The following is a 24,653-nucleotide window of genomic DNA, read 5'->3' as shown; positions in this document are numbered from 1 at the left end:
AAGAGCATCTGTTCATGGAGACGCTCATTCCGCGAAACGAAGGCATCGCAGTACGCGCGCTCTCTAGGACATCTCGGATCTGTAAACGGGTAAAGGGGTCATCGCAAGGCCGATAGTCGGAGGCAGATTCAACTTTACATGGTAAAGCCATAAGCGCGCGGTGCTCAAAGAAAAATAAAAGCAAAACTACCTACGAACGTGCAAAGATGACGGCACGGGTAGCCGAGAGAGGAAAGGAGCAAAAGCGCAGTGAGGAGTAGCGAAAGGAAAAATAATGGCTGTGGCTTAGCTCTGCTATGCCTGGATATACGTAGCGTAAAGCGCTCCGGTGTTTCTGCTGCACGTTTCGCCTTGGCTCGATCGCTCTTCCGCTGCTGGACGGCCAACTGCCAGGCGAGAGCCTCGGGATCGGAAGAATTTAAATTTTCAAATCTTCTGCGCCGTTTGGCAGCGGCTCGACTCTCCTTAGCTTCCATGTCGAGCGTGACCGTCTTTTCATCGCCGAGCGCATTCATACACGCGGCGCACCCTCCTCGCGCATACGCAGTAGCGCGCGGCGCAGGTCACGCGTCGGAGAGGAGCACACGCCGGCGGCGGCGAGGAGGCGACGCACCTGCACCTCTCGTGACGTCACGCGGCTCTCGCGCATGCGCATAACGTGTGGCGCACACTAACGCGAAACTCAGCTCTGTCACAGCCCTGGGCAGCGCAAAGCACGAAGCATCGGCGGCAAGCAGCGGTGGCGCGACGGCACTGGGTGGGTGGTTTTGCCGCGCTCGATTGTGTCGCAACTATGGCTTCTTAAACGACAGTGAGGTCTCGGAAGACGGCACCATGTTCACGCTAAGCTTTGGTTTTCATATTGAGTCAAACTCCCCTCCCCCATCTCCCGTTATATTCGTGCAAATGCGGTGCTTAGATACGACTTGAATAAAGTCTAAAACATGTCAGCATAAAATGTGATAAGTGAAAACAAATCATTAGAACATAATGGTATGGTAATAGCAGGGCGGAAGGTATCGCCAATTAAAATCCGAACGCTCTTCAAGCTTCTCCACAGCACACAACGCTAACTGGGGGGGGGGGGGCATATGATGACGTCATCGAAGGTATCGGTACATTTCCAACGCACAAACGCCTGCTTTGAAGGAAAATAATCAACGCCACCGAAGGCGAACCCTGCCGAGAGTTGTTTGGCAGCGTCTAACGCGTCAGGGCAGGGTGTGGCTGACGACAGCGGTAATTTGAAATCATACCTTCCGTGACGTCACGCTGAGTTTTCCTGCACTCCTTCGATGCATTGAGGAGAAGCACAAATTTCAATAGTCGATTACGTCCCTATTTTAAAGGCTAGTGCAAAAACACTTGGCATGCTTTACCTACAGCCTACATAGATTTGAATCCTTGTATATCGCGAAATACTCAAAAAAAGTGCTGCAGTTGCCCTTTAAGCGCGATATGTGAAAATAAATAAATACTCTGCGGCCTTCGGAAAAAATTCCGACGAAACACATTATAAGAGGCAAATAAACGCAGACCCCCTTCAGCTTTTCAATGTGCGAGCTTTACATTTTTTGCAAAAAGCACGAAAGAACAGCTTGGTGTCAAGGTATAAAAATGAATGCAATCCCGTTTGGCACCTGATTAGTCGCTAAACTAAAGAAGTCTTGTATTTATACTTCCAGGGAAACTTTTTCTTGACTTGAGTGCCATATTTTCTTTTTGCGCGAAGCTAACAGGCTCTCCTGCTTGTAAAAAATCATTATCTGAGAACACTTCAAGCACAGGATGAGACTATTGCCCCCGCATTAACAGAATTTTAAAGAAGGTGATGGAATTCCTCCAACCACGGTTACTCACAGGCTTACTCTCTGCCTAGGTCAGGGAGTTAGGTCACTTAGTGTAAGGTGATAATTTTTCTGTTGCAAGAGCATCTCTGCCTTCAGGTGGTCTGAAACTTTTTTCTGCAAAAAAAAGAAATTGATTCTTACAGTTAGCAATTTTCTCTTGAAACATTCATTTAGCTTTCCTAAAATATATTGCACTTGGGTATGTGCGAGGTCAAAAATACTTTGCCATCCTTTGTTTGTGGTCACGTCAAGGGGAAAGCTGGAATTTTTGGTATTTGTATCTGTATTTTTTTCCTAACAGCATTTCTGGAGCTTTATGTACCTTTTTCTCAGGAAGTAAAAGGCTTAAGCAAACAAACAAAATTTTTCACAGATATCAATCAATGATTTTTACATGACTGGAACTAGAATCAATAGCCTAAGTGAGTTTGTGTTTTTATGGCTAAAAACGATTAATAAGTTGCAATTTTATAGCAGCGAGAAAGAAACAAAAATTTTTCGCTGAAAGAGCATAATTTTAGCCGTGGTTATGTAACAGGACAGTTTCAACTCTCTTACGAAATTTCAGGGCTATGCTATGGATATGGGCTATGGATAAGTTTTAAGAAAAAATACTTAAGTGAGAAAATAAAAAAAAAAATAAACAATAGTAAACAATAGTTCTTCTGCTGAGCCCTAATGCAAGCTTAATTTGGAAGCTTGCTTACAGATTTCATAGACATACCTTTTATCACGGCTGCTCTACAGCCAATTTTTGAAAAACATTTTCAGACTCACTCCAACTTAACCCAAAAAGATGTTCGACAGAGCGGTAGTAGTGCCCCCAACGGTGGTAGCTTAATTTACCTCCTGATTTTGCATTTCATGCAGTTTCGTTTCAGGTATACGACCCTGATGGCTACAGCGGAGCTGGCATCAAGCAGTAACCATGGTGTTTAGACAGTGATGTCAAGAAACCAAAGAAAACAAGACTAATACTTTATTGATTACTGTTGCCAGTAAAAAAATGCAAAGCTTTGGACCATGAACATGAGAAACTGAAAACTAACATGTTGAAGATTTTCAAGTACAGACAACAGCAACGCTGACTGTAACATAGAACCAGTAGTGGCCTTTCCTAGATGACTTGCAATTCTTTCCTGTGCTTCTCAGTGTGTTCATGCATATGCCTTGTTAACAGACTGACAGAAAGCTGCAAACAAGGACTGTTAAAACAGCTAAACAGTGTTGTATAATAATAAGAATTCAACTTGCACCATTACACTTTGCACAGCTTTAGTACACTATGCTGGAAGGATATACGTATTTTGCCCGGCTGTGAACGCTACCCTGGAAGTGTTAAACGTTCATATCCTGTGCATTTAGGAATAACACAATGAAACGTTTAAACAAGCTGCACGTCGCTTCGATTTTGTGCCAAAACTATCGCTTTCGTAGCGTTGATCGTCCGCATATGAAAAGTAATGAAAGCCAAGACGACATACAGTGTTCATTGGCCTCCCATGACAATGCAAAGAAGGTCTGCCTCGATAATCTGGGCTGCCCTCCAGTGCACTCTAACCTGGCCTGTTGAAGCCAAGGTATGGGTGTGAATATGACAGTCACAACTTGTAATGCTGTTGTGTCCCCTTATTGCTTTTGTGTGTGTGCGCCCCCTCCTAACGACCACTCGCATTCCCCTCCTAACGACAGTTCGCATCCTCCTCCTAACGACCACTCAATCCTCCTCCTAACGACTACTTGCCCTTCGTCGCACGCTGTCGCCAGAGGCCCCCCCACGGTGCGCCCCCGCACCCTCCTCCTGTTCTGGGAAGCCACTCCCTCCCGTGGACGATTCTCCGCTCCCCCCTTTCTTCGGGCGGCCAGTTCGGCTGCTGCCTCGGTCGACGCTGGTCGCACCCTCTTCAGCTTTAAATAAACGAAGTCTAAAAGTACCGTGTGCGTCTTTCGCTGCATTCAACACAGCGACCGGACACGACAGTGGCGACGAGAAAGTGGATTCGACCCGCGCTACGCAACGCTATTGACAAGCCATGGCTACGCGAGGGTTTCCCAATCAGATACCAGAATTCAACGGCTCATCGTGGTCATCGTGGGTTGGACGCCTTCAGTTCTACTTTGAAGCTAACAACATCACAGACCCAGTCTTGAAGAGGGCCAACCTGCTGACGCTGTGCGGGGAGCAGACCTACGATACTGTCTGCGCCCTTATTCAGCCAAGCACACCAGCGGCAGTGACTTACGACGACATCGTAAAAGCGCTGCAAAAGCACTACGACCCAAGGCCATCCGAGGTCTACAGCCGGGCTCGCTTCCAACGACGAGATCAACTGGGAGGAGAAACTGTGAGCGCCTACGTAGCCGCGCTCAAGAAGCTCGCTGCCGACTGCAATTTTGGAACGCTGTCGACAACAGCTACCGGGCAGGAGGGAGACGCAGCTTCTTCTGCTAACACCACCATGCTTCCCTTGGACGTGATGTTACGCGACAGATTTGTGTGCGGACTGAGTGACGAGTCACTGCAGCAGCGCCTGTTCGCTGAGAAGGACCTCACATTCAGCAAAGCTTACGACATCGCCGTTCGAGCGGAGAGCGCCGGTCACCAGCAGAGAGGGATTCGCCGGAACACCGAGCCGGTACACCAGACAAGCAACCAGGTGCGCAAGCCTTCTGTTGTTGTAAAATCGGTCAAAAAGGCACAACGCTGCTGGCGGTGTGACGACCAACACAACCCCCAGGGATGTCGATTCCAGTCAGCCACGTGTAATTTTTGCCACAAGCGAGGGCATATCGAAAGAGCATGCATTACGAAACGGAGACTTGCCAAGATAAAGTCACCTTCCCAGCCTAATCACAGCGTCAACGCCTCAGAGAATACGCCGCTATCTGATCTCCATGGAACAACATCAGCAACACCATCTGTGTTGTACGACCTGAACACCATGAATCTCGGTACGCGACCGAAGATTTTTACAGAAGTAAGCGTACATCACCAGCTGATTAAGTTCGAGGTGGACTCCGGCGCAGCCTGTACTCTGATCAGTGAGGACACGTTCCGAACTTCATGGCCATCTGACGCACCCGCCCTGCAACAAGACGACACGCACCTGCGAACGTGGTCAGGACAGAATCTGCCACTATTGGGCTCTGCCAACGTGCAGGTTAACTACAACGGCCAGACCCATACGCTACCTCTGCTTGTTGTGAAGGGCACAGGATCAAGCCTTCTAGGGAGAAACTGGTTTTCTCCACTAGGCGTGATGATATGCGGCATACACCAGACGCCGAGCCAGAACATGGTTAGTAAACATCAAAACGCCGATGCGCTAAGCCGTCTGCCACTAGACGCAACTGTTGACGAACCATTTCCACCAGGAGACGTTCTGATGTTCGAAGCACTGCCAGAACCTCCGCTTACAGCAGGCACAGTTGCAGCATCTACGCAGAAGTGCGCAGCTCTCCGGCTAGTTTACACAGCTGTTCAACAAGGCAACGTGCATAAACTCAAAGGGGACAACTTCGACGCTTACCGCAGGCGAGCTACAGAGTTGAGCACCCATCGCGGCTGCATCATATTTGGGTCCCGAGTTGTGATGCCGAGAGAACTACGCGCACAAGCTATGTCTCTCATCCACGCCGGACATCGGGGCATCGTTGCAATGAAAAAGTGTGCCAGAAGCTACATGTGGTGGCCTGGCATTGACAACGACATCGAAACAGTGGTGCGAGAATGCAAGCCTTGCCAGAGCAGCCGGAGCGCCCCGCCGAAAGCTCCTGTCCCAGAATGGGAAAAGCCAGACACACCATGGCACACACTGCACATTGATTTTGCAGGACCAATTGAGGGCTGCACTTTCCTTGTGGTCGTAGATGCCTACACAAAGTGGCTTGAGATAAGGCAAATGGGACAGACGACTTCGGCAGCAGTCATTGACAACCTCCGATCACTATTTGCAACGTTCGGCCTGCCGCGCAAGGTAGTGTCGGACAACGGAACACCGTTTGTGTCTGCGGAGATCCTCAAGTTTTATCGCGACAACGGGATCTCATCAGTTACATCGGCCCCCTACCACCCAGCGACAAACGGACAAGCCGAGCGCTACGTAGCCGAGCTAAAACGCGCCCTTGAAAGAGATCAGACAGGCTCGCTGCAGCGCCGCCTTGCGCGCTTTCTCTTCAAGCAGCACACGACGGTTCAGAGCACAACAGGCGAGACCCCCTCGAAAATGATGTTCGAGCGTGAAATGCGAACCCAGCTCACAGCCATCCTCCCCGAGCCAAAGGCAGAGACGTTCCGGGAAGAAAAAGCAATTCCGCGCTGCGGCACGCTTAATGAGGGGCAGCGCGTCCTCGCCCGACAGTTTCTGAAAAAGCCACGCTGGGAGGAAGCTACAATTGTCAGACGCATAGGCCTGCGCTCTTGGCTCGTCAACATACATGGCACAGTAGCACGCCGACATCTCAACCAGCTGCGTAGATTTACGACGCCGTCTGAGAGCTGTCCGCCAGCGGAGAGAGCACGTGCACCATCTTCCCACATAGCCTGGCACCTCTTCTCGGAAGAAGAGACTTCGCCCAGGACAGACCTAGGAGACACAGCGAACAACAGCCAGCCTACAAGTGTTTCTCCCCCGAGCGCACAAAGCCAGCGCGCCTCCACGCGTGAGCGCCGACCCCCTGCACGATACCAGGCAACTTTCTAAGGGGGAAGGAAGTGTTGTGTCCCCTTATTGCTTTTGTGTGTGTGCGCCCCCTCCTAACGACCACTCGCATTCCCCTCCTAACGACAGTTCGCATCCTCCTCCTAACGACCACTCAATCCTCCTCCTAACGACTACTTGCCCTTCGTCGCACGCTGTCGCCAGAGGCCCCCCCACGGTGCGCCCCCGCACCCTCCTCCTGTTCTGGGAAGCCACTCCCTCCCGTGGACGATTCTCCGCTCCCCCCTTTCTTCGGGCGGCCAGTTCGGCTGCTGCCTCGGTCGACGCTGGTCGCACCCTCTTCAGCTTTAAATAAACGAAGTCTAAAAGTACCGTGTGCGTCTTTCGCTGCATTCAACACAGCGACCGGACACGACAAATGCATCTGCAGAACAAGTGCTAAAATATGAGAACACACAGTAGTAAATGTCAAAGAGAAGTGTTGCACAAGTATATGAGCGTGATCAAGACATGCGGCTGTGGTGCTTGCATTTGAGATAACACGTAGAAAGAGCAATTTATGTATCACATCGCTATGCATTGTATTAAAAAGACCACACAACGAATGCTGTGTAAACACTACCTTCATATTGTTACGAGGTGGCAAGCCTAGAAAAAAGGGCGACATGATGGCAGATGATAATATGATTTAATGGCTGTGGGCCTAGCGCGAGCGCTCCGTCCCGCGCCACTGCCCTCTTCTTCTTCGTAACATGACCCGGGTCTTCCGAGCGATCGTCCCGATCGATTGCTTAAATTTTCAATGATGAGGTGGCGATGACCATGATCACAAAGGATAGAAGAAGATGAAAGGCTTGCCACCAAGATTAACGAGATGATCTGGTGAACGGTTGTCCCCGGAGCATCAGGTCCAGCGGTCGGTCGCCCACAGCCGGAGGTCAAGGAAGGTTTAAGGACTCGCCGGACAGCATGGGCGGGGGTGCCGTCTTGATTCGGGTCGTCGTCGGGTCATGCTGCGTCTGGTCTTGGTAGTCGTGTCTTGTGGTCGGGGCTGGGGGCGGGGCTGGGGAAAGCGGCTAGTCGTTTCTGGTCAGGTCGGGCTCGGGTTGAGCCGGCGGCGGAGTCCAGGTCCCCTCGGCCAACAACGAAGGCGAGCAGACGGCGGCGATGCTCCAGGGACCAGGATGACGACGAGTACCCCGCACCTCCACCAAATGTTACGAGGTGGCAAGCCTAGAAAAAGGGCGACATGATGGCAGATGATAATATGATTTAATGGCTGTGGGCCTAGCGCGAGCGCTCAGTCCCGCGCCACTGCCCTCTTCTTCTTCGTAACAATCTCCAGGCTTGCAGCATACTTCTTGGTAAGTAGCCTTGAGTAATGAAGGCACTGTACAGAAACCACCGGCCGCAAACACAAAGGGCCAACAAGTATAGTTTTGAATTGGAGAGGCCGGTTGAACCATGGCGACAGATTCAGGGTGCAATATGAGTCTCGTGACTTAAAACACCTGATAACATTATTCAAATTGCACAGATGCTTATTGCAAGGCAAACAATGTAAGGCATACTCTTTGTTTACTAACAGTATTTTGAACCATGTGCACTATGCTCCGAGCTGTGGCACTTTTAACTGCTCACAAATCAATAATGAAGAGCGTGCATTAATGCAGATTACTACAGAGTTTGCACAGTTATTAACAAAACAAATGAGTAATTGACAAACCATTGTGACGCGACGTATTGTCAGAACTCTTGCCAGCAATAAAAGCCCACAAGAAGTTCGTTTGTGCAAAGTAGAAATTTGATTAGAGATAAAAGAGACGTAACAGCACTTTTATAAGGCGGATGTAATAGGTCTGTTGAAAATGATTACCGCGGAGATCGCGTTTCGTGAAGTGAAGCACATACCACATGCGAGGTTTTTAGGTTTTATTCAAAGGAACAAGGTGTGGCAGTTAAATACGACGAATAACAATACGATGACAGTGTTTGAATGATGGATGCGTTCATATGTGAAGCAAAGGATCAGCATGTCGTGGAACACCATATGGCTGCCATGCAGACGATGGAATGTCTTTTTCGCAATTGTTGCTTGAGTGGTGCGGCAGTGACATCGCCAAAAAGACGTGCACGCATCTTTACAACAAGCAGCATGCTAAAAGCAGTTATTGAACGATTCATTGGCTGAATGCAGATGTACACTGTCATCTTAGCTATGGCACTTGCATGGGCTGCACAAGACGCGATCTCTCTGGCGAGCAACATGAACAGCAGAGGCCATACCCTTCAGAATGTGCAGCAGGCTTCACAACCATGTTCTGAGGCGAGATAACTCCCCGTCTTCGGATCTAATTTGAATATTGAGCTCTTGCCGTTTGATCTTAAGTGCTTCCACTGGAGTTCCCATGTAAATAAAAGAAAAAAAAGGCAAAACGTAAGCCCACACATTATGACATGCCCTTGCTTAGTCATGAGGGTTGACCTGCGTGCACAGGTCAACTAAAAGCACGCGTACAAAATAATGCACATCAGCACTGCAGTGACTGGACAGATGGGTGCCGCAAAAGCAAATAACGTTGTGAAAAAGCCAGAATCATGGAAGTTAATTGCACGATTTCTTGCCGTCGCATTCTTCAATGCAAGGAATAAAAATATGAGAAATCTCACCATATTTTTGAAAGGCAGTTTTTAATGGGCTGGTACATACGTTATCATTGTTTCAAATCTCTTCGATATTTACTGCGTTTGACAAGCACAAAAGCCCTTATAAATCAGCCATTTTCCAAGTTAAGAGCACTGAAAGATTGTTAGAGTTGACTTTGAGGTCGGTGGCCAAACCTGACGCTGCTTATACATGCACCGATATATTTTATCTACGGGAATGTGAACATAAGAGGGCGATCTGATGCGATTTATAACTGCATAAATAAATAAAAAATGTTTACATATGCTACAACTGCCACACCTAATATGTATGTGTACTCATTGTACCATCGGGGGCAGGAGTGCCTAGGACGCAGAAATGCCCACAAAAAATATTTCGCTGACGGCGACATAATTTCGTAACGCCGAGTCCATTTCTGCTAGGAGGGGAGGTCGTTCGAGAATCACCTCATCCAATGCTTCGACCTGATACGCGCAGCAACAAGCTAAATAAGGAAAAATTCCGACTCCTTATCAGAGCGATGGCATCCGCCGGGAAGCGAGCTTGTTGACTCATCGTGTGGGCTGCTTGTCGCACCGAGCCCAAAGCAAACAGAGCAGGCGCGTCCAAAAGTGTACCCCTTGAGATCACGAAATGGACGTGCCATTCTTGTATCGCCACGTGACGCTGGTAACACACAACGATGCGTTTGAGCCAAAGGCTGCTCCTCCTGGACACTTCTGTCGCCGACAGTGACGTCATAAGGTGCGAGCTAAGGCAGCTTATTATCGTAGTCTGTGCAGTGTGCAGAGGGCTCAAGCTCATTTTATGGTCATAACGTTCTGTGGCTTGCACTTTCTTCCACAATCATTTCTTCTCTGCTGCAGTTTTTACATCTAACGCAAAACAAGTTGTGCGGATAGAAATTGCCAATAAATAAACGCCAATAAACATCACAAACATATTGCCACGGACCTGGCTCGAGCTACCTGCGCGCTAAGCCGTGACGAGGACGAAGTGGTCGCGTTCGCGTGAGGCGCGCTCGAGCTGGCTCTGCTCTTTGCGATTAAAACCCTCGGCCGTTCTGCGGTCCCCCTCTACGTCTACGACTGTCCTCCGTCTGGCCTGTGACATCGGGACGTTCGGCGCGGAGGAGGTGGTGAACCACGCCGGCGGGTGACGTATTCGTCAAACTCCTGAGGCTGTTCGGCATGCCGCGGACGGGGACTACCTGCAGACAAGCCTCGGAATCCCAGAGGCCGATATGGACACCGCCGGAAGACGTGACCGGCCTCGCCACAATGGTAACACAGGGGACGTCGGTCAGGCGCACGCCAAATATCGGTCTTTCTCGGCGCCTGTCCTCGAGCTTGCCAGTAGGTAACCGGCTGCTCGGCGTGTACTGCGACTACCGAAGGGGCATACGGTGGCGCGCAGGGAACCGGCGCAGGACGGCGCAGCACGTCCGCATACGTCGCTGGCGGCCAAGCAGCTGGCTGTGGTGGCGGCTCTACTGGAGCGACGGGTGGTCTGAGCGCCTGCTGAACTTCCTCCCGAATGGCGCTAGTCAGAGAGTCCACAGGAAAAATCCCCTGAAGTTTCTGCAGCTCCTCACGGACCACAGAACGCACGATGTCCCGAAGGGAGCTTGGATTGGCCCCCGATGCAGCATCCAGGGGGTGTAGAGCCGAGATAGGGTTTAGCTGCCGGTCGTAGAAATTGTACCGTTGCTGGAGCGCCCTCTCCATGAGCACAGCCTCGGAGAGGAACTCGGCGACTGTTCTGGGCGGGCTTCGCACAAGACCGCAGAACAATTGCTCTTTCACGCCTCTCATCAGGTGTCTGAGCTTTTTGTCTTCCGTCATGGTCGGGTCCGCTCGGTTGCAGAGGCGCGTCACTTCCTCCACGTACATCGCTACGTTCTCATTTGGTAGCTGAATGCGAGCGGTCAATTCACGCTCGGCCCGTTCACGGCGATCGCTGCTGGTGTAAGTCTCCAACAGCTGGCGACGAAAGTCCTGCCACGTCGTTAGACTCGTCTCGCGGTTTTCGTACCAGATCCGAGCGGCGTCTTCTAAGCTGAAGTAGACGTTCCGGATCTTAGCACTGTCGTCCCAGCCGTTGAAACGCGCAACGCGCTCGAACTGATCAAGCCAGTCTTGGGCGTCCTCCGAGTATCCGCCGTGAAAGGGCTTCGGGATCCGGGGATTTTGCAGGCTCACAAAAGAAGCAGGTGTGAACGGGGCGCTGTCTGACCTTGCCGCCGTGGTCGTAGCCATGGGTGCGCTCTCTTGAGGCCGGAGTCCGAATTCTGGAGACAAGCCGCGGAGCCTGCGGCTGACTCGATGGACGGGGGTTCGCACAAGAGGCACCGGGCTTGTGCTTCGGCTCTCCGAGGAAGGATGGAGCATCAGCCGAGAATACCCCGCACCTCCACCAGATGTCACAGGCCAGACGGAGGACAGTCGTAGACGTAGAGGGGGACCGCAGAACGGCCGAGGGTTTTAATCGCAAAGAGCAGAGCCAGCTCGAGCGCGCCTCACGCGAACGCGACCACTTCGTCCTCGTCACGGCTTAGCGCGCAGGTAGCTCGAGCCAGGTCCGTGGCAATATTTTCCTGCCACCTGTCATGCAATTTTTGACCACTATGTCAGGATCATGCGTTAGTAAACAAACATGCATGCTTTTGAATACATCGTAAAGCTACAATAATCTGCTATTGATAGGTTTGTCATGTTAGAGCTTCAACTGTAACTGAAGACTATTAAGGCACTGTGATGAAATGCTGTCTCTTCTTGAAAAGGAAATGTTTCCAAACGGGGGCAAACAAGAATAAGAAAAATGATGATGTATGGTTTATTACTACTGCTATAGAGCCCACTGCAGTATCTGCCACACTGCTGCTTCGAGTTCATGCTTGCTGCCACTGAGGCCTTTAGACTAAAGGGAATGTGCTGTTGTATGTGTGCAGTAAATGACAGCATCTCTGCGATGCACCTCTGATCTTATCTAGTCAGTCTCAGAGATAAGGGAGCACAACGTGTGAATGGCGCAAGGATGAGCACATTGAGTTTCGGAGACGAGTAGGGCTTTGCGAATATTCGAAACTTCAGATAGTTTGAGAATAGAACTTACTATTCGACTCGCACCGCAGTTTTACTATTCGAACCTCACAATGATTCAGAAGTTACGAATTCATTGTCTGTCTAAACTCGCGGCGAAACATCGCGACATTTCCGAACGGTACTATACCTTGCACTTTTTACATGAATTGACTTGCTCTTAACACACAGAATCGACTTCGAGTACGCGTCAAAAGCTCGCGTGCGGTAATGCTAGGCATAGCATAAAAATCAGTGCACTCACGGCCATTGACGTGCACAGTGCTACGATGCAGTTAACAACTGGCTACGGACCTGACAGGAAGCGATCCTCTCGCTTTAGATATTACGATTAGAGACACGGAGTGCATCGAAGCTGCGGTCCGCGGTCGCTTCTGCGGCTGTTTCGCGATTACCGCTTTGATCGTTCTTAATTATAGAATCAACAGCGCCCTATCTGAATGCCTTGAAACGAGTGCTCGTGGCTAGTGCTACGGACAGAAATTGCTGCAAAAAAAGGGCGAAGACTTTGGGCCTTTGCGGGCAGGGGTGGAGTTAAATATGACATTATAAACCACATTAAACAGAGTGAACACATTTCAGTTGGATTTCTGTGCTCCAGCTTGTCTAGCTGCAGCGTTTCTTTCACAACCGCACATGTGCTTAAGTACGCTCTTGATCATAAGTTATTCAGACCACATGGTTCCCTCTTCAGCCTTGCAGGGGTGCACTTATGACAGCTCAGAAAGTACCAACCTATTGGCTTTCGGCATGCTGTGAGGGCTCCACTGTACAGCTCAAAAACAAACCATGCAGCCTGAAGACTTGTGACCAAGGGTGTAGTTTGGGACGATTGCACGCTTTGTGCACTTCCTGCCACAACTCAATGAGCATGTTACCGCTAACACAATACCAGGTGTTTCAGTGAAGGCGAACCATAATTTAAAGAAATAGGCTTTTTGAGGTATGAAAGATGGCTTCTTTAGGACAATGATCCGGGTTTGGCGAAAGTCAGATAATGTTAACTAGTTAGCCACTTAACTAATTTTCAATAATTAAATTTTTAACTGTTAGTGTTAGGCGCCTGGTTGTGATTAGAGGTTTATAGCCGGTCGTTAGTAACCGGCATAACAGTTTTGAGAATATCGAAAACGCGATTGCCCTCGGTGCTGTAGCCTGACAAAATTCGGCTATTTCGACTAATTACTTGCACTCGAAGGGTTGCTTTGCCTTCATGCTCTTCGAATGCGCGAACATTTTGGCACGATGTAGCCAAAATTTATTGGGCCACAGTGCCGAGGGTAATCGCGTTTTCGAAATTATAAAAACTGATATGGATATTACTAATGACCCGCTATAAACCTCTAATTGCAACGGGGGGTTTAGCTGTAACAGTTAAAAAGTTAACTTCAGAAATTAGTTAACCGGCTAGCTAGTTAACTTAATTCACCTGTTCTTTTATTGTACGGCAGAATCTACTTCATATCTCCAAAAGCCTATTTTTAAAATTTCTGGTTCACTTTCGCTGAAACAACCGGAATAATGACAGTATTGTCACACTCTCGCTACAGTAGTTGGCATGAGTATTGCATGTTCTACTGCATACTTCAGGCTAATAACACAATGCATTTATATACCAGTGACTGACCTTATGCATATGTCCCAGTTTCGTTCTCTATTGAAGCTTTAATTCTGCTTTCCCTTACAATTTGCACGACAAACATAAAAGCAAGAAAAGAAAAAGTAAACATGCGTACGTTGTTCCAGAATTCCTTGGCCAAAGTTGCGCACCACGATGACCACATTGATCGCAAGAAGCACCCGAACCATTAGGGCCACTACAGCACATGCCACTGTGGATAGGTACAGTTCCGTCCATGATTCATTTTTGTGCAGCTGCACAAAAGGGGAGCATCGAGGTTCATTCAATTAGGATAGTGGCTTAAGTTTCTCAAGAGGCACTCTTCAAGTAGACATAGATCACTGGCTCTCAAACTATATGCGCAATGTGCAATGCACAATGCCAAGTACAACCTCAAAATGACCACGCAACGTTTTTAAAAAGACATTTTCACTTCTGCCTTTTTTTTCTGACTCTTTCTGCATTTGTCACATTTCAACAGTGCGGCTCAGGCAATTACCGTATTTACACGTATATAACCTGATAACGAATATAAAGTGAGGCGAGAGTTTGAGACCACGAAAATGAAACAAATAAAAAAAAATATTACGATTATAACACTGACTCAGCCCATTCAAGCCAACTATAAACGGAGAGCACGTAAAAATGTAGATGGTATGTGTGGCACGCACGTAAGAAATAGGTACGTCGATGTTATTAAAGATGTAACACTTTATAAATGCGCATGATATAATTATGCACAGAAAGCTTTCGAGTCGTTGACGCACGCGCTCTCCTACACAGAGTGCCCGCCGTCACAGACAGGCTGACAAATGGGCTAACACTCTGCTTTGCGTTTCGTGCTGCGCAAACTCTAAGCCCGCTGGATTTCTTTTTCCTTTCCCTACTCTACTGAAGTATTACATTGTATTCTCTATCCAGGTTCACAGCCATCCTTTTATCTGCTCGTGTGAGCCGTGTGGTCCCGAGGCCATTGAAAAGTTGGCTCCTTTTGACAGCTCGCGAGTGTGATGGCGAAGCCTCGTGTAGCTATCGGGGAAAACAAATCGCGTTATATTAGTAGCTTGAATCTGAATGTAACGCGAGATACGTTCTTGAACCGACGAACGAAAGCTAAATTTAACTCGCGTTATATAAGTTTAAATACTGTAACTGGCACCAGCAATCAAGGTAGTTCATGTCGCAAAACTGTGCTTTTATAGTTTCATGGACGTGCACACAGCTGTGGCTAACTGGCAAGTCGTCATTTTCCGGTTAAGGACAGCACATTTTGTATACTGGCGGTTGATTTATGACACACTTACCTAGCACTAACATTTAAGAGACACATTCGACGGTCTAGCTAGGGTTTGTCCTTAGCTGCTTCGATTCCTCAACCAGTACAGTCGGAATGATATAATGAAAACGGCGCAACGAACGGGGACAAAAAGACAAACGACAGGACCAGCGCCAGTTTGTGTTCTACTTTTTGGGGACGCCCTCGTCCCCTGCGCTTCGCTTTCCCGCAATGACCCTCAACTGTGGTTAGCTTCCCCGCAACTCACTCTTCTCCGTTGTGTTACTTTAACTAACAGGGGATGGCGCTCGCGTCGCAGCGACACTACCGCCACGGATGGCGTTTTGCTGCGCGCGCGCGGGGGTAAGACTGTTCTCTTCTGCTCGGCATCGGGAAAGCGCGCTGGCCTGTCGCTCGCGGCTCCGCTCTTCGCCGGTGGGCGCCTTCTGATCAGAACATGCTCCTGTAGCCTGTCCCGTCCGGCCTCAGAGTTTTCCCTTGCCCTAGCGTGGGCGAACATTCGCTCGTAACCGTGCTGGTGAATCGGACGTCCTCGATTCCTCAGTGTATTTTGTTGCTAGCTGGCGTTATTGTTGTTATAGCAATAAATGCCTTGTTTGTGTCAGCTAGTGTGTCGTTCCTTTGTTCCCACAGAGCAAGGCCCGCCGTGGTCTGCGTGGGCTCGGTAGCGCTCGCGACCACGGGGTGGGGTCCGCGCGGCTTTGAGCTGTGTCAGCCGCGGTTAGACGGGGAGAAGGTATTTATCTCCCCATTTTCAAACCCCACAACTTTTATCCTCGTTCGCCGCACCGTTTTCGTTACATCTTCACGCATGAACCAACTAGGCCAAGCAAGAGTTTTACAGTCACAAAATGCCACGAATTTTACGTGCCTAGGTTTCTAACTTTCGAAAACTGTCATGATAGGAAAGGCAGAAACACTGTACTGCAACAGAAGATGTGACCTTCTTGGAATATTTGATTTCAGGGAAAACTTGACCCTGGCATCAGCAATGAACTGATAAAAGTACTGATCCTGCAATTCCTATGCCGCTGTGCCTTGCTACTGCTGAGAAGCAATTTTGGGAGCTGCAACTGCTAGTTCAAATCTGCCTGGAGGAACTCTACCTGGAGTAAGTGCAGAACAATTAATTTTCTGCTTTAACACTTTTCAGATCAAAGCGATTGGTACTGATTTGGAAGAAATGTCTTTAACAGCACATCTGCTTTAACACTTTTCAGATCAAAGCGATTGGTACTGATCTGGAAGAAATGTCTTTAACAGCACATCTGCTTTAACACTTTTCAGATCAAAGCGATTGGTACTGATTTGGAAGAAATGTCTTTAATAGCACATCTGCTTTAACACTTTTCAGATCAAAGCGATTGGTACTGATTTGGAAGAAATGTCTTTAACAGCACATCTGCTTTAACACTTTTCAGATCAAAGCGATTGGTACTGATTTGGAAGAAATGTCTTTAACAGCACATCTGCTTTAACACTTTTCAGATCAAAGCAATTGGTACTGATTTGGAAGAAATGTCTTTAACAACACATCTGCTTGAACACTTTTCAGATCAAAGCGATTGGTACTGATTTGGAAGAAATGTCTTTAACAGCACATCTGCTTTAACACTTTTCAGATCAAAGCGATTGATACTGATTTGGAAGAAATGTCTTTAACAGCACATCTGCTTTAACACTTTTCAGATCAAAGCGATTGGTACTGATTTGGAAGAAATGTCTTTAACAGCACATCTGCTTTAACACTTCTCAGATCAAAGCGATTGGTACTGATCTGGAAGAAATGTCTTTAACAGCACATCTGCTTTAACACTTTTCAGATCAAAGCGATTGGTACTGATTTGGAAGAAATGTCTTTAACAGCACATCTGCTTTAACACTTTTCAGATCAAAGCAATTGGTACTGATTTGGAAGAAATGTCTTTAACAACACATCTGCTTGAACACTTTTCAGATCAAAGCGATTGGTACTGATTTGGAAGAAATGTCTTTAACAGCACATGTTAGAATGAGCTTGGACCCTGAAACACGTGATTAGTGCTCCTTTGCTACCACAGGATACCCTCACGCTTTACAGAATTATGAGTGTGCTAGAATAAGGTAAATTATGAAATAAGTAGACAACACTCACATCTATTAGCAACTCTGTTACCAGCTCTATATTTAATAGAAAATGCAAATACGTGTGTTAGGCAGAAAAGCAAAAGAGTATGTCATTGCTCACTTAAGGACAGAATGAATGAAAGGCAAACGATTTATGGACTTCTGATACAATTCTTTTTACATGAGTGTCATGTAAGCAGTAGTCATAGATAGCTTAGGTGACTTGTGCATCGAAAACTGTCTGTTGGACCATCTCGAAAGGAACTAGATTATCTGAGAAACTATTGAAATTGTGTCCTCCTGCGCACTGTACCGCTACGTCGTGTATATTTACCGCCCTGCTGTTCACAATAAACTGTTGGAAGTTTGCGCTCTTGTGTGTCCTTGCTTGTTCCTGTTCTGCCTCTGCGCTATTTTTGTTTGACACATGGGGTTTATGTCATCCAGATTCTACTGTATGTGGCCCGAGGGGTTTCACTTCATGAATTGACACACGGGCTACCAGGGACGCCGTAGAAGGGCTCCGGATTAATTTAGAGCATCTGGGGTTCCCTAACGTGTGCAAACATCACACAGCACACGTGCATTTTTGCATTTGGCTTCCGCCGAGATGCGACAGCCGCGGGCGGGATTTGATCCCGCGACATTGGTATGGGCAGCTGAACCGCAAAGCCGCCGAGCCACGTGGAGGCTAACGTAATTGAAAGAAAACAACTAAAAGGAGGGAACAAACAATTGCCTCACATTTGATCTGTCTCAGCTCGTCACCAACCCGACTAGGCAGGATAACCATTCTTCTAGCATTCTTGATCTCGTGCTCGCTACTCATCCTGAGAGCATTTCACCGCTTACGCACCTAGCAGGCTTGAGTGATCACTCGGTAATCTACGGCACCTATCGCAGTCCTTTATTACGCCCTGAAAAATTAACGAAAACATTGGCGCTCTACGACAAAGGTGACTATGATGCCATTAATAACGACCTCACGGAATTCTGTAGCTCTCTCCTCTCAAACTTTTCAAATCGCTCTGTCGAAACTAACTGGTCTCTGTTCACTGATAAAATGCGCGAGCTCATCCAAACCTACATCCCTACTAAAAGTCACCACACGGTCATCATCGCCATGGTTCAACGGAAAGTTAAAAAGGCTCTTTCGTTCTGCAGATCATTCCAATGACACCCGCGCATGGGAAAGGTATCATACTGCCGAAAAGAACTTTCTTTCTCAGGCAGCACAAGCCAAAAAAACCTTCTCATCCACATTACCTGATATGCTTCACAACAACCCCAGACACTTTTGGAAGGCTATAAACCCAAAAGCAACCCCGCCAATATCGCTTTGCGACGAACACGGTTCACCTATTCCACACACTGACACAGCTGAAGCATTAAATTATACCTTTTCATCCAATTTTACCCACGATCCTGTAGGCGACATGCCTGACTATCCTTATTTTGATTACCCTCCTATGCCTGACATACGTTTCGACCCTAACGGAATAATCGCGTTGATCGATTCCATGAAACTAACCTCATCTGCTGGTATAGATGAAATTAACACAAAAGTTCTCAAGAATACTAAAAACGTTGTAGCTGTTCTTCTTTGTCGTATATTCCAGCAATCACTCGAGTCCGGTATTGTACCCCACGACTGGAAAGTGGGGAAAATCATCCCAGTACACAAAAAAGGCCCCCCATCGTCTAGTAAGAACTACCGTCCCATCTCCCTCACTAGCGTTCCCTCTAAATTAATGAAGCACGTAATTTACTCACACATCATGACCTTCTTGCAGTCTGTCAGCTCTTTTGACCCTTCTCAACACGGATTCCTAAAAAACCTATCCTGCTCTACCCAACTGGCCCTCTTTACTCATGACATCAGTTTTAGTATGGACACGATCACACCCGTCGACGCTCTTTTCTTAGACATTGAAAAAGCTTACGACAAAGTTTCCCATCAACGCCTCTTATTTAAACTTTCGCGCCTAAACCTCCACCCACTAGTATACGATTGGCTCCGGAATTTTTTGACTAACCGCCAACATTTTGTATGCGCTAACAATCATGCATCTTCCACCTCCCCTGTTACCTCCGGCGTACCTCAAGGCACGGTTTTAGGACCTCTACTATTTTTAATTTACATCAACGACCTCCCAAGTAATCTATCTTCCACCGTTCGTTTGTTCGCCGACGGCTGCGTCATCTACCGGAGCATCACTTGTAACAGAGACACTTACCATCCGCAGTACGACATAAAACTTGTGGAAGAGTGGTGCGCAAACTGGCTGATGTCTTTAAACGTTAATAAAACAACGCTAGTATCATTTCATCATCGTCAATCGTATCCTACTCTCAATTACACCCTTCGCGGTTCCATGATATCACACTAATCTTTATATAAATATTTAGGTATTAGCCTAACACAGGATTTCTCATGGACCACCCACATAATGAACATAACCAACGAAGCTAACCGTGTTCTTGGTTATCTAAAGCGTAACTTGCGTTTGGCACCTGCTTCCGTAAAACTGTCCGCCTATTCAACTCTTGTCCGTCCTAAACTTGAATATTCATGCTCAATCTGGGACCCCCAACAAATTAACCTAACCAAAACCCTTGAGTACGTCCAGAGCCGCGCGATAAGATTCGTATATTCTGATTACTCATATCATACGAGCGTAACAGCATTGAAAACAAAAGCTAACCTCCCCAGCCTTGAATCTCGTCGAAAAATAGCCAGACTCTGCCTTTTCCACAACTTTTATCATTCGCATTTCAGCCAACCCGTTATCACCCCTGCATACCGCCTTTCACTTCGCATCAGTCATCCGAAAGCTGTTCATACACCTCGAGCATCTACTTCTGAGCACTTGAAATCATTCTTCGCCCAGACCGCAAGAGAATGGAACGACCTCCCCGCTGAAGCTTTTATCCATCCTGGCCTGGAATACTTCAAATCATTCATCACTGATTTTTTTCAATGATATGTATGCCCACCCCTCATGTAATGCCCCTAGTGGGCCTTTGAGGTACTAATAAATAAATTAATGAGTAAATAAATAAATAAATAAATAAATTTGTAAGCACAAATTCTCAACACTATGTGCTCCGAAAAAAAAATAGGCTGCACGCTTTTCAAGCAAAACTTGCTTCACTTTTCTGGCGTTTATGTGTAGTATACTCAATCCAAAAAAAAGACCGTAATATTTTACTGGCGCACTGTGTAGGGAAAGTATTTTGTGGATAAGTGTTTTCACTGCTTTATGACTTTCTTTTAGAAGGGGGGGGGGGGCAGAGAGGGAGGTAAGTAACTCACATAGTAGAGCCTGCAACATATGTAGACGACATTGGGGATCCACAGCAGCCCAAAAACACAGATCCCCACTTTCTTTTCGTTGAATATCTGCAGTGAACACAGAAAAAAAAAAGTTTATCATGTATTTTAGAGCTCCCACATCAGATTCTTCTTACAGCCTCTGAAGAAGCTGCATTCTGTAACTATGTGCATGCGTGCAGTGGTGGAGTTTCACAAGATATCAAGACAAAACTAGCTCATAATGTGAGCAATATAGACACCTCTTCAATAGAAGCAGAAAAAAAAAACTTGAAATAGCTCACAGCAAAAATAAGATAAATACGATATGCAATATACAGGAAAAGATAAGAGCTAGCATGAAAATACAGCGGCTGCACGCACCAGCAGCAACAGGCTCACTTCACCCTTGTTTTTTATTTTTACAACCCTAGAGATATACCAGCAGCTAATGTATTGTGTGCCCCTAGCTTGAGTAAATATTGCGAGGCAGGGAGCTTCTCAGCTTAACATGTCAACTACTATCACTCCTGCAAATGCATAATACATGGACTAACTACTTTTTATGGGTGGTAGCCGTCTCTTCGTTAGCTTAGCAGCTTTACAAGCACTGGCTTAGACATAAGCACAAAAAAGGGCCACAAGTGGGCTTTCACCGCAAGAAGACTGATTTAGGGTTGCTTGACGGCAGAACGAATCACGCCCGTCAACGCAACGGTTTGTTCGGATACCTTTTTTCCCAACGATCTCACCCCAGAAGAGCCGAGCACTAGGCCGTGGGAAATCTTGTACCTATTAAGGCGGAAGCCTTTAATGCCTCATCGTTGTAAGCAGAAGTTGTCGACAGAAATGTCACGCCTTTCAATTGGTCGAAACGGTCGTGACGTCACAGTGCGCGAATTTCAAACGGGGCCAATTGTACTTTGGCTACTAACCATGCAACCAATTAAAGGGATCATGCAGGGGTGCTCCAAGTAAGTGGAACTGAGTTTAGTTAATTGCTTACTTAACCAATTAGCCTAATTAACCGTTCTACTCAGACCAGATAAATAAATAAAACTGAGTAGAAAATTCGCCGAGCTCGGGAGTCGAATCCCGGTCTCTGGAGTGCGAGACGAGCACGCTACCCCTCCGCCATGCCAGCTCTTTTTTTTTCTTTATTGCCATCGGCCATACCATGCTGAATACGCCGGTTCTCGTCCCTCCGCCATGCCAGCTCGATGGTTTGGAATGGACAAAGGCGCGTCTAGACCTAGACAATACGGTGTCTTCGTTCACTCCCATCTTCCTCCCTTCCCGTTGCGGCGAGGTTTAGGTGTCCACCGAGATATGAGAGACAGATACATTTCCTTTCCTCAAAAACCAATTTACCGACGAGCAAGGCGTAGAACCGAACGAGGCTATGGCGTTCTATGGACTCCCTGGCAGAGTAGCAAGACGCTGTCGCGTTCCGCTCTTAGAGGCGAAGCTTAACATCTTAACCACACATCAGTGACACAAGCAGCAACACTGCACTTAAGGCTTTCGCCTTACCGCACTTTGGGTCAACAAAGTGCCTCCCTGAATTTTAGAAAACCGGTGGGCACCCGGCGGCACTGCGGAACGAACCCAGTTCCTCCCGAATGCTAGGCGGATGCTCTACCACAACGCCCCAATCCTATAGGGTTTCTCTCCTGCCATAAACAGTATGATTTGAAAGACAATACCCAAGGTGTTGCTTACGACATTCCTTGCTCCAAGTACCCAGTGTCACACATAGGCACAAAAAAAAATCGCTGTAAAGTTACGCCCCACACATCAGGTGTTCAAAAAGTGAACCAGCAGCGCAACACTGTGGCAGAGCATTGCGAGACATGCGACCACAAAAAGGGCTCCAATGGGACAATTGGCCTTGATACCGAGCTGAACCTACGAAGAAGACTGCTGCTTGAACCATGACACATTAAACAGTTGCCGGGGATTGTTAATCGTACTTTTAGAATTGCCCCTCCGGCCTACGAATGAATTACGCTTTGCGCATGTTTTAAAACCCAGTTATGCCTTTCCCATAGTCACCAGTGAAGGAGTCAATCTGATTCCGAAACGCCGGGTTTCTCACGAAGATTTACAAACGTTGGTGGCATTTTTTTTTATTACAACATGCATGTGCCTTTGCTCGTCATCTCGTGTTTCAGATGGCCGCTTGATCATCACAGTGGAGTTGTTACAATTTGGAGACACAAGCTTGAAAATCACGCACACATACAAACAAACAGACACAGCATAATACCATTTTTAAATGTCATTCTGAAATCCTGTAAAGGTGTAATGTGCTACTGTCGACAGCTTTTTTTTTTTGGATCGCACATGCTAGCCATAAGGCATGACGGGTACTCCACAGACAGTGTTGTGAAACAAGGAGCTCCTACAAACTAATAACAGGGTTGTATGATACTTGATGCATTAATGACATTTGCTTTACACAGCCGTCAATTACAATTACATGAAAAAGCAAATTCATGCAAAAGTATGCCGACTCAAACTGGATCCGTATTGAAGATTGGTTCAAACATAAACCCAAAATTGAGTAAACTGAGAACAATTCATGTCCTATATATTTACTGCAGATGTGGACGTTTGTGGGCACAAAATTTTCATTTCTCACTGGGTGCACAGTGAGTTACCGGCCAGCCAGAATGGCTAACGGAAAGTCAAGTCTAACCAATTTTTGGAATGAAAAATGAGATGACAAAATTTTCATAAGCCAAAACAGCAAGATTAAAGAAGAAACATCACTTACTGCGTAGTTTCCAAGCAGAGCCCAAAATATGGTCACTGGTACCCCCACAGCCAACACAATGATCTCTGTCGAGTTCATAAATATGCCGTCATTCATGACGAAGATCAACATGGTGATCTGTGAGCAAAGAACACCAGCTGTCAAAGTGTATTCGGCCACAAAACCCTAGGGGGCCCAAATTAGGCCAGGAACTCTGATTTGAAAAAAAAAAAATCGGTAAATTTTGACCTTTAAAAACAAGAAAACAGGCAAGGTGTTGGGCATATTTCCCCGTAAAGCAAATCTGAATGGCCTGTATCTGGTGCTACGAAATCCAAGATGTCCTCTTGGAAGAGGGAAATGCTGTTTGGCCCAACGTTCTTAGACAGTTTAACTTTGGTTTTGCCGCTGTGCACCATAGCACAATCTTGGCAGTGTATTTACCTGAGCCGAGGTTGGCAGGCAACATTGTGCCACTGCCAGTCAGTTAATCAACAGCGGATATAATGAGCCACATCGAAGCAGGGCAGAGCGGTATTCGATGTTTAACTGAAGGCGGAGAGATGCTGACTGAGTGCACGTCATATCATTTGCTGCTCCGCGAAAGCTTTCGCTAATCTAGATCGGTTATGTGCAGACGCCGGAGCTGAACATACTTTATTTCCAAAGGAATTTCAGCGTGCCGTATTTGGCGGTAATGCACATGACCCAGCGTGGTCCCTGCGTGTCTCGGGATTGAACACTTGTGGCCTACTTATGGTGGCGGATCACGTAAGCACAGTGCCTCCTCCGGAGTATTCACTCGGCTCTTGTACTTATAGCGCCGTTGCTTTTGCAAGGCGACCTATCCCTGACGGTGCAAGCATACCGTAGCAGAACGGAACAGGTCACGCAGCCGCAGTTTGATTAGCTGAAGTACTTAAGAATAAATCTCGGGGGTTAAAATGCGCCGTAGACTTTCACAAGGGCTGAGTCTCTGCACAAAAGGTATTTAACAGATTGGACAGCAGTCTATGTCGACGCCGCCGAATACCCCGACCGCGAAGCTTTTTCGCTTGCGGTTGTAAACTACTGTGGACGGCCGCTAGTTGCGTGCTCCATTCCCGTCAGATCGCCTGAAGAGGCCGAGGAGGCGGCCATAGCCTTGGCGATGGTCTCCACCTCTGCAGAAACCATCTTCAGCGACTCTAAATCTGCGATTCGTAATTTCGCCAAAGGCCGGGTCTCCCCTGTCACCCTCTCTCTCCTCCACGCCACCAAACTTCAACTCCGCCCGAT

General features: G+C 47.4%; 1 protein-coding gene across 7 annotated transcripts in view; it reads right to left on the bottom strand.

Annotated features, from left to right (window-relative positions):
- Positions 1–1,862: 1,862 nt before the first annotated feature.
- Positions 1,863–24,653, bottom strand: part of LOC149364050 (uncharacterized) — a 49,426-nt gene continuing 26,635 nt past the window's right edge. The window contains exons 5-9 of one of the 7 annotated variants that reach the window (XM_089574034.1): positions 23,397–23,513; positions 20,621–20,707; positions 14,017–14,155; positions 8,798–8,908; positions 1,863–1,964 (exon numbers count right to left, since the gene is read on the bottom strand). In XM_089574034.1, the coding sequence (XP_089430160.1) occupies positions 8,820–8,908; positions 14,017–14,155; positions 20,621–20,707; positions 23,397–23,513 (432 nt within the window). In that variant the 3' untranslated portion in view covers positions 1,863–1,964; positions 8,798–8,819. Of the gene's footprint in view, positions 1,965–6,741; positions 7,745–8,797; positions 8,909–14,016; positions 14,156–20,620; positions 20,708–23,396; positions 23,514–24,653 lie in introns of those variants that run through there. The other 6 variants (XM_089574033.1, XM_089574037.1, XM_089574038.1 and 3 more) reach the window with 6 other exon arrangements.

This window comes from Amblyomma mixtum, chromosome 2, assembly GCF_055824585.1.
Source record: "Amblyomma mixtum isolate Tamu chromosome 2, ASM5582458v1, whole genome shotgun sequence".
NCBI lineage: Eukaryota > Metazoa > Arthropoda > Arachnida > Ixodida > Ixodidae > Amblyomma > Amblyomma mixtum.
Note: the sequence above shows the minus strand (reverse complement) of the source record. Positions and strands in the feature narration are given on the sequence as shown.